The sequence below is a fragment of the Aplysia californica genome, unplaced genomic scaffold, assembly GCF_000002075.1.
Source record: "Aplysia californica isolate F4 #8 unplaced genomic scaffold, AplCal3.0 scaffold00136, whole genome shotgun sequence".
Taxonomy (NCBI): Eukaryota; Metazoa; Mollusca; class Gastropoda; order Aplysiida; family Aplysiidae; genus Aplysia; species Aplysia californica.
In genome coordinates this window covers 454,377-465,115 of record NW_004797406.1, presented here as the reverse complement: position 1 = coordinate 465,115, position 10,739 = coordinate 454,377, and the positions used below count along the sequence as shown (strand labels likewise).

General features: G+C 38.6%; 1 protein-coding gene across 1 annotated transcript in view; it reads left to right on the top strand.

Annotated features, from left to right (window-relative positions):
* The window catches only part of LOC101858776, an 83,383-nt gene extending 72,978 nt beyond the window's left edge, over positions 1-10,405 (top strand). The window contains exons 3-8 of the mRNA XM_005096729.3: positions 981-1,048; positions 1,647-1,709; positions 2,223-2,353; positions 2,850-2,901; positions 3,715-3,783; positions 7,716-10,405. Of these exons, the coding sequence (XP_005096786.1) occupies positions 981-1,048; positions 1,647-1,709; positions 2,223-2,353; positions 2,850-2,901; positions 3,715-3,783; positions 7,716-8,786 (1,454 nt within the window). The 3' untranslated portion in view covers positions 8,787-10,405. The remainder of the gene's footprint in view (positions 1-980; positions 1,049-1,646; positions 1,710-2,222; positions 2,354-2,849; positions 2,902-3,714; positions 3,784-7,715) is intronic.
* Positions 10,406-10,739: the final 334 nt, after the last annotated feature.

Genomic DNA, 10,739 nt, shown 5'->3' with positions numbered 1-10,739 from the left:
CTAGTGTTCTTTCGGAGGTCTAGATCTATACATCAGCGGGCGGGGTGGGTCAGAAAAAAATGTTTAATTTATGATATTCTACATTTTCAATACATTCAGTACCTGTCTCTATAGTTCAGTGCATTTCTCGATAGCAGCACTGGACTCCGGTATTTTTTCTTAGTTTAAAAAAAAAAAAAATTTTGGTAAGTGTTTTACGGCGCTCGCAACTGCATAAGGTCATATGAGCGCGCGGGACACATTAAACTTTTTCAGTTGGTAGGAAATTTTGAATTTTCCCCGGGTGGCGGCTGAAGCCTGCTCTTATCGATTTTAGACCGCCAATGGATCTTTAATGTGCGCAACTTGAACACGGACTCCGGTATTGATTCTGTTTGTGTAGCATTTATTTTAAAAAAATTTAGTTCGGCTTTGACTCTGACGTGCTGTTGTTGTTGATGTTGTTTCAACTTAGGTTGCCCGGGGAGTCGTTCAAGGCTCTCCATCTACTAGTCCCTGTCCTGTCAGAGATAGGTGTTAAGTTCGGGGGATCATGCCTCGTAGTTAATAACTTACAACGTTTATACAAGCGGGTGGTTTTAGGGCGCCACCAGCAGTTCTTCCTTTTTAACTTTCTCAACCTGTGGGTGGTTGGCGGGTGCTCTGGTGTGGTTTGCTCCTTGTTTCCTATCAAACATCTGTCGTCCTTTTCTCCCCTCCTTCTATTTTGTGTTTTTTACTCTCTTGTAACACCTCTTTATCTTCAGCACTTATATGACCTTATTGTGTTGCAAATGCCGTAAACTCTTACTAAAACCTGACTTTCTCACCTTGATGTTGTTAGGAATTGGCCTTGCTTTTCCCTTGAGCTAGATGGTCGTTATTGTGTTAATATAAACAAACAAATAAACTAACCCACAAGATCAAATTTTTAAAATAGTGTTTCTTTTCTACATTTACTGTTACCATAATGTTTGTTTCTCTTTTATTCCGTTCTCCAGGTCGAACTCTCAGGGGTAAAGCATTCTACAATGTGCACGGCAAGGTGTACTGTGAGGAGGACTATTTGGTAGGTATTTCAGTCCTTTGCTTTACGGTTTTTTGTGTTTGTAATCTCCCCCTCTGCCTGTGTCTGTCTCTCTCTGTCTGTCTGTCTGTCTGTCTGTCTGTCTCTCTCTCTCTCTCTCTCTCTCTCTCTCTCTCTCTCTCTCTCTCTCTCTTTTTATTTTCTCTCACTGTTTTTTCTCTCTCTGTTTTCTTTCTCACTGTTGCCCCTCTGTCTCTCTTTTTATTACTCTTCATCCCGTTCTCACTTTTCTTCATTTCTCTCTTTTTTCCTTTTCTCATCTTCTTTTAATGTTTCTAGTAAATTCTACTTTTCTATTATCCGTCTTTCGTTTCTTTCTTTCTTTCTTTCTTTTTTTTTTGTATTGCTGTTTTCCTGCATAGCATGCTGTTATATCATAAATTGTTGCTCCTATGTTGAACTAACGCAAAGGGAATCAGTTAGTTTTATGTTGTCCTCTAACACTCCCCCCCCCCCCCCCCCCCTTCATTTTTATTCTGTCACTACGTTTTTCCAACCTGCAATCACGAATGTCTGCTTTTGTCTCACCAGGTTGATATCTTTAGTTTCACTGATTTCTTTTGTTTCTTTGTGTCCTCAGTACTCAGGATTTCAACAGACAGCAGAGAAATGTGTTGTGTGTGGTCACCTTATTATGGAAATGGTTTGTGGCTAAGTTGTTTATTGAAGTCATTAACTATTTCAAGAATGCACATGTTTCAGGTCACTGTTATGTTTTTTCTTCTGATGAAATGGTATTATTAATTTTTTGGCGTGGACTAATTCTTTATTGCAACGAAAGTATTATTTTGTTGGTGCTGTTAAGCTTGATTTTTTAAATTATTATTATTAATGATGTTGCAAAGTGAGTTCCCAGATTCCATTTTTCTCTTTAAAACTGCAGAATGCAAATTGCCCTTTTAAAGCAGTTGTGATTGTATCATTTAAACTTCAGAAATAGTAAGATATTTTTTTAGATGTAGCAATGTTATAATATTATGGATAAAGTTGTCTCTTTGATTAAATGGTTTCATAGGGGTTGCATACAAATATACTAGCATGTTGAGACGTAAGGAAGGTGTAGTAATAAGGCCTTGGGTGAAATTTCTTTTTATTTCCTTCTCTGTGATTGTTTTGATTTCTTTCTCAGTAATAATCACAAACAATCCATTCTCAGATCTTACAGGCTATGGGTAAATCTTACCACCCCGGCTGTTTTCGATGCTGCATCTGCAATGAGTGTTTGGACGGTGTGCCCTTCACGATAGATGTGGACAACAAGATATACTGTGTGTCAGATTATCACCGGTCAGTTCTGCTCTTGTGGTCCTTGGGTTATCTTGTTGGTATGGGCTCTTGGGATGAATTGAGCTACCTTTTTTTCACAGCACTATTTAGTGAAGGATGAAAAAAGGTTTTGACTTCTATGGTGAATTTGATATTCTACTCTATTATTAGTGAATTTTATGTACTTTATAGTTCCTTCATTTTCTATATTTTAAATTTTGTTCCTTTATATCTTCTCTCATCCAGAAAATCAGTTGGTGTTTGAACGAAGTGCAGTGATATTTGTTTAGGAGGTTGAATTATGCTTCTTGACCCCAGTTTCATTTAGAAGCAATAGCATGAGACTGACCATAATGGTAAATAAAATTAATGTCTGGTAAAGCCTCCTCAAAGTTAATTAGTCCTGAGACTTAAACTCATGAAAGTAATACATGCTCTGTGTATGTAAACCAACAGAAATTCAGTCTGATTGTAGAGTGTCCTACAGTTATTCATGCAGATAATTTTGTCTTTCCAGAGTGTATGCACCAAAATGCGCAGCTTGTGGGCAGGCTATCACACCAGTGGATGTAAGTGGACTGAGCTTACTGTAACTCTCCTTGTGTTCAGCCGTTGGTCTACCAACAGAGGAGGGTTCTCTGTAGAAGGGAGAGGGCTAAGGAGTGCAACTTGCGCCATGAGCGGATACCATTATGGTCTCCTATTTTGTGCTATTTTTTAGATAATATTGGACTCTTGTCATAGGCAAACATAATATGTTTTTTGAAACTGACACAAAGGAAGGGTGCTGCAAGATATAACAGCAATGTGTCTGCATTTAATGAGTAATCATCCTATCTTTTGAGACCTGACAATTTAAAAGTTGAAGCTTTAATAAGACGCGGGAAACATTAATTTTGTCACCTGTGTGTTACAAAAATTGTGTTCAGGTTTTTTTTATTCTTTGGAGAAAAACTTTGTTTGTGTTTTGATTAGACAACTGTTGCAATAAGTCCATAATGTATCAAGTAATATTATTACTTTTATCATTGTTATATAAGGTCCTTAGTTTTTATTGTAGAAACAGTTTTTTTTTAGTACACTGAATGCATTCTTTTGTAGATGGACAGTTTTTCTTCATTGATTTCCTTTAGACATCTTGTTTTTATAGATTTGCTGTCCAGGTGACAGGAGATTCAAGTCTCCTGCTAATGTGTCTGTGGCACTTTCTGCTGTGCAATCTATTTTGTTTCTCTGGATGTATGCTTACAGCCATTTTACTGTTAAGACAATGGACTCTGCAAGATTCATATACATGTTCATGCACTCTTTCTGTTTTATGCATGCATGGGGGGGTTTTTGTGTATAAATTTTGATATAACGAGCTTGCTGTCTGTGTACAGGGTACGGAGGAGACAGTTCGAGTTGTGTCTATGGACAAGGACTTTCATGTGGATTGCTATCATTGTGAGGTATGTACATACTGAAAGACAGGTTCACAATTCTATCGATGATTGACTCAAATTACATGGGGCAAATTGTCCATGAAAATGTCTGTGTGCACACTGAATTTATTGTCTGGTATCACCAAACTGTTGCGCATCCTTCATTGTCTGTTGAAAAGACGTTATATAAATATGGTAGCTGATGGACATTTCTCAGTGGTTTGTATTTTGTCTGTTTTCGCTGGTATTTATTGTTTTTCTCCTTCAGTAAAAGTTTTATTTTGTGTTTGCAAGGTATTTTTATGGTCTCTCTAAGACAGGTTTCAGGTCACCAAGTTTATACCATGGTTCAGATATAATTTGGTTCACTTTGCACATTTGCAAGTGCCAACAAATCACAGGTATTTAAACTTGTCCTTTGAACATGAGAATAGTATTGCGAAAAGTTCAATTTGATAAAGCTTTACAACACTGGCAAGCCTTGGCCTTAAGGGAAACTGCTCTATTCGGAGCTTCCCTCAGTATTGCGAGAGACTCGCCATCTCAAGTCCTATGATGTCCGGATCTAGTTGGTTGGTGTCATGTTTAGAACAGTACTGAATCTGATCTTAGTACAATTGCATGCTGTGTCATCACTTTTTAGGAAATGTCTATACATGTTTGTGATGTGTTCGTACATTTATTTTGTATTTACTTTTTTTCCCCATTGAAGCAATAGTTTGATGGACTTCTTCTTTCCAGTAACAATATTTCTTTAAAAATTATGAACCTGGTATGTGCGGAATCTCTAAACACAATAATGTCTACTTAACCTGTAACCTAAGTCTACTTCACTACAGGGTTTACTAATTTTAAGGAATTTGTCAGTTTTAGTGCGTTAAAGAGTAGTGTTGTATTTGTTTTTTTAAAAGACCTACGGCAGATCTGGGCCCTCTTTCTTTTTTTCTTTTAATAGTCTTCTCTTTGTGCGAAAAAAAATACAAAAATTTGCTTTGATACTGGTAAACTTTTTTCACGAGTCTTTGATTTTCCTCAAGTAAAGCTTGACTTGCAAAAACTACTTTTTTGATGAAGGTAGAAAACTTTATAGACTATTGTGAAGTTGGATGAGTGGGAAAAGTACTCAGCAGTTATATGTACCATTAGTTGTAGAAATGCTATATTGTTGTTCAGATTGTTCAGTGTTGTAATTTGGTTTTTATTTTGTTTCATGCAGTGTGTGTGTGTGTGTGTGTACATCTGTGTGTGTGTGTGTGTATGTCTGTGTGTGTTTGTGTTTTGGGGGATACATTAAAGATTATTGATCTATTTCATTTTAATCCATTTTGTTTTTTGAATTGCTCATGACCAGTTTTCAGACTAAATATCTTTAATACCTCTGGTTTTGGTCTGCCACTTTGTTCTTTCATATCAACATATGGGCACTGCCCTCATTGTTTCATATTGTTCCCATCCTTTAAATTCTGTTTTTAAAAGCAGTGATATGCAGTCTGAACTTGTATTAGAGGTATTCTTGCAAGCAAAGCAAACATTTTAGCAAAAGTTAAAGTATCGTGGTTTTTTAATAATTTCAGTACTAATAAAAAATGTTTTCTTTAGTATGATTTTCATATTGCAAGGCTTGTGGTTGATGTTGAAACTGATCTTCGGAAAAGATGATTGGAGGACATGATTCATCTATTATCTTTACTGTCTGCTATGTGAGGTTTTGGGTGATATAAATGGGAAAGGGCGATTGGCTCCCTTTTCTTGGGAAGATAATTGTAGGCCTTTGGAGGTTGGGAAGAACTTGAAGCATAATCATGTACTCTATATTCTCCCTCCAGGTTGGACGTTTCTTCTTGAAACCCTTCTATGTTTTAAAGTTTAGTTATCTTTTCCCTTATCACTTTATTTTTACACACACAATTTTTCACAGGTTGATTGATGTGTTTGTGTGTCAAAGGATTGATGGCTTTTAGTGTTTCAGATGTTAAGTTTATTCTTTATTTCCACATTGGTTGTTGTAGATGTTCATTCATAGTTGATCATGTTTGTTTATCATGTGCCTCAATGTTATTTGTGAATGCCTGTTATACTTTGTGGCCATCGCTCATTTTCTCGATGACTGTACATCACACTAAGAGTGAGTGTCATGTTTGTGTTTGTGTCTACACTTTTGATTTATGTGTTTGACAGGTGCAAAGACTCCTGCAAACATGTTTTATGCTCATGCTCATTATTGTAAAATTATTCTTTTTATGTGCTTTATTTGTCTTTGTTTTTTTCCTATCTTAATGACAGACTGTTTCAAGTCGGTAACAGCAAAGTAAGGACTCAGTATAGAAAGAAATAAAACAAATCACTTTGTCACACCCAGTATCCTCCGCATGCATCTGTCCTTCCCTTTCCCAGTCATTCCATGAAATTGAGGGGATAAAGTGAACTGATTCTCTTGAGTATGTGTGCATTACGCTTTGTGGTTTGTGGCTTGAATTGTGAGTAATATTTTTTGTATGCATAGTGAGTCATCTCTTTCCCCCTTCTTGGTAGTTTGTGAATATGAAACATAACTGGTATCATTGTTTCCTCATGTATGTTTGGCCATGATCAGTTCAGGAATTTTCTAGCTGTGCATTTTGCTTCAAACTTTGTGTCATGAGTTGAATCTTCTTTCCTTTCAATCCTGAAATGACTTTGCCTTTTTGCTTCTAAGTGTTTATTTCCATTAGTTGGTGTGCTCCTGTTTCAGTTGCATTTTGGGGACAGTACTTGTACCGCTTGTTTGTTATTTTTGTTTCGCTTCCAACTACGTAACAGATAGAATCTAGTGTCTGATTTCTCAGGAATTTCCTATAAAAGCATCATGTTTGCTGTAGGAACAGAGAGTGACAGATTCCTCTACAATTTCCTATAAAAAGTTGTGTAAGATATATATAACCTTTCCCCCTCTCGGGACTGATTTCTTTTATTGGTTTTGCTTTGACTTTGATCCCACTTGTTTGGTTGTGTTATGGCACTGGATTTCTTTCATTCCTGTCTAGGGGATGTGTTGTACTTTTATTTTACTTCACTACACGTCAGCCTGGTTTTTTGATCTCTTGTTTTCTTTCTGTTTATTTTTTTTTTATTTGGGGATAGTTTCGTCCCTTCTTTGATACCTTTATTTCTAATAACTTTGTTGTCTTTTCATTCCTTGGCCTTATGTTGTTTGTTAAAGTCTTCAATGTAAGTTTTTGTCTAAACCTATAAGATAACAGTATGCGGATAAATAGATTGCCTTCCTTGACCTGTGATTAGTGCCATGGCAGAGGGTGAAGAGAAGCATGCTGGTTTTACCGTTCCCTCAAAGCTTTTTTTCCCCCCAAGAGGACTTGAATATTGTTTTATCTAACTGACATTGTACTGATGACTTCTGTAACCAAGACTAACAAACATCCAGATAATAATGGTATTATTATACATAAAAAGCTGAGTGGTCACAGAAGTATTCTTTTCCTTTATATGTATCCATTGTATGGCATCCATCTTATTCACTACCATTATTAACTCTCTTTGTAAAAGAAGATTCGAAAAATTTGTTTTAATATTTTGGAATTTTTTATGACTGCAAAGGGTTAGTCCAACAAAAAAAACCCATGAAAACTGTTTCTGGGTATTAACAATTTGGGTTTTATATATATTCATTATTACAAATATTTAATATGTTTTTGAAGTTAACGACTGATTTTGGCAAACATCAATATTTGTTTATCAGTCTATTCCTGATCTGAAAACACCTGTTCTTTCCAACTGATGGTTCTTTATATGTTTATCTTTTACTGCAGTCTGTTTGAGGACCGTCGATGATTAATTTTGCACTTCTGATGTACAATAAATTAACTGTTCAGATTTCTCAATGTTTAAACATTGCAACAGAATTTGTAATGGAAAGTATGTAACCTGTCTCTAATGGGTCTCCCTGTTACTGTGTATTGCAGGATTGTGGTCTCCAACTAACAGATGAGGCAGACAAGCGGTGCTACCCCCTGGACAACCATCTCTTCTGCCACAACTGTCACATCACCAGACTCAACGCACAGTATCCCAATGAGACGTTTTATGTAGATCCGACCACCTTTAATATTCACAACCGGGGAGAGGCTCGAAGGGGCAGCAACGCCAGCAGCGAACCCTCAGGCCCCATCTACTCTGCAGTGCCCATGCAAGCAGGGCTGAGCACGGTGCCACCACTGGTCGTCGGACAGACTGGTGGTGGGAGTGTCAGCCATCTCCATGGCAATAGCATGGTTGGGGGTGGTGGTGGTATCGGCGGTGGGGGTGGTGGCGGTCGCAGCGTTTTGCCGGGCAATGCTAGTTTCAACAGCCATGGCTATGGAAGCAGCGGCAGTTCGGGTGGAATGGCAAGTGTCGCCGGCGACCCTCAGCTCATGGGCATGGGAGGTCTGGGCTACATGCGGGGGCGTGGCAGTATCGGCAGCAGTCACAGCAGCGGGGGCAGTCAGGGCAGCTTTCCCGGGAGCCCGGTACACAGCAACGCCCCTGTCAGCCTCCCTCATAACCATCTAGACACTGGGAGAATGGGACTGAGGAGGGACTCCAATCCCATGCAGACCCCACCCCCTGCCCCGCCTCCTTATAGTGGAAGTAGCGCTGCCAGCAGCTTAATGGGTAGTGCTCACAGTAGCCCCGCCCACCATCCCAACAACCTAGCCCATCTCATGCAGCACAGCAACCATGGCAGCCCAGCCCACAGCAGGCCAGTGGCCTACGAAAGTGCAGCCAATTATCCTCTGTATCAGAGCCCGCTCAGCTACCATGAGAGGCGGAATGACAATTTCAATGGACCATTTTCAGGAGGACAGCAGGCCCAGCCCCAGCAGCCCATGCTGCAGAAGCCTCCTTCTCCGACACTCGGACCCCCACCACCCCTGCCACAGCGGCCCGCCTCCCGATTTGTCTCACCTTCACAGTCGCAAGGAGGCTCAGGGACCACCCCCAGCCAGCGCAAGCCCAAGTCAGGGGGCGCCTACCACATCACAGACTTGTAGACACAGGGTCATTTTCACCGGTCATCTCAACGTTTGGCTACGTGCTCACGTGTAATTCAACATGACATGAAGGGAAAGGTGTGAAAAGTTCAAAACTTGCCATAATCAATGCATAATGCTGTATTGTATGGAGTAATTATGGTAAACACACATGTTTTTATTATTCCAGTCAACTGTATTTTTTTTCTATGCATCCAATTTAGTTTGGTCCTGAGGGATTAGTCATTTATAAAATGAACCGTATTTTGCCATAGACTAGTATATACATTCAGCCCTGTGGGATCTCAGAGTTGTTTTATAATGTTCTATTATGTCTTTTGTCTGCGGTTAGACAAGTGTGACAAAAAAAATGTCAGTTCTCTCTGTCATGTCTTGTCTTGGTTTTTGAGTATTTATATGACTGAAAGAACATGGGCTCCTCAATCTAGGAGTTCAATTGCTCAAGTTCAGTTTTTCATTTTGCCCACTTTTTCAAAGTTGAAGTGCCAGTGTTTGAAGTTTCAACATTAGTAAATGATGGCAGAAACTTGTTTATTTGGTTGAACATTCTGGTCCTTTTTTGGCCTGGAAAGCAATCTGAACTTCTCCTCTGTGTTCCATATGACTTGTTCAAAGTATTTATCTTTATGCAACACATTATCTGCCTACCCCTTCTTCTTCTTCAATACCTTTTCCTTCTCCATCCCCCCATCCCCAAACTTCGCTTTTCACTCTTATCTTTCTTAGGTCTTTTCCTGCATTTTGCTTCTTGTGTTCAACCAATTTTTCTCACTGGAAGACAATTGTAGAACAGGTTGCTTTTACATGGTCGATTTCCATTCAAAAAGTGGAAATGGGCACCTGAGCAAGTTTCAAATTTGATTCTTTTCTGAGAGTTTTCCTGAGCCCTGCGCTTAAACGACAGGCTAAAGACTTTGCTTTCACAATGAATTTTGTGTCTTGCAAAGCATTAAAATCAAACTCACCGGACAATACAAAAGGATGAAGAGTATTGTGCTTAAATAACTGGCTTAGGACTTTGCTTTTACAATGAATTTTGTGTCTTTTCAGAGCATTAAAAATCAAACTTACCAGACAATACAAAAGAGTGAAGAGTGTTGTGGGTTATGAAATCATTGTTCTTAAAGCAATTGTTGTGCAATTGAGTGCTGTATAAATGTTGATCTCACCAGAATTCGTCTGCTTGATGTCTGTCTAGACCAAGCTATGGAAGGCTAAATTTCACCCTTTGGGCTGTGTAGTCAAGACCAATTATTGTTATTTAATGAATCTCAGCTGTAGACCCATTCCCCTTCCATCTGCTCTCTCATTGCACAGACATGGACTGTAGGTTGTTGTTTTTTAAGTGTGTTCATTTCATGTCATGATAGATTAGTCGCATTTATTTCTTTTTTTGTTTCTATCTGACTTACTCTTGGTTCATGACAATAAGAGGGAAGATCAGACTTCCAACAACAGAAATATGCAATATAAATGCATTTAATTTTCATGATGTTTTAGTGCTTCGCATAACAAACTTTGATCTATGGAAAGGTAGAAATCGTTTTGTACTGAAAATAAAGAGGAAAATATGTCCATCCCTTACAAGTGCATCGCCCTTAAAATTCATGGTCACACCCACTTCACTACGTTTTCACATTTTTGGTCCGTGTGTTCTCGTATAGATCATCTGATCTGTAACCTGAATGTTGGTGTCCGTGTAAATTATTCACATAATTTGATGGTGATGTATTGGTAATCATGGTATGGTTTGTTCCTCTCTCCAGTTCTCGTAGGGTTTTGTTATCACTGTTGTACACCGCTTGATGTCTGCCTGATCCAATAACATCACTTTCAATCTCAAAACGCATAAAATTTCTATTTCTAGCAATATGCCTTAGCCATCTGCTTCCATTGTATTTGTTTATTTGTTTTACCATCTTTCATGGAATGTTTGCCTCACGTAGCCAAGAG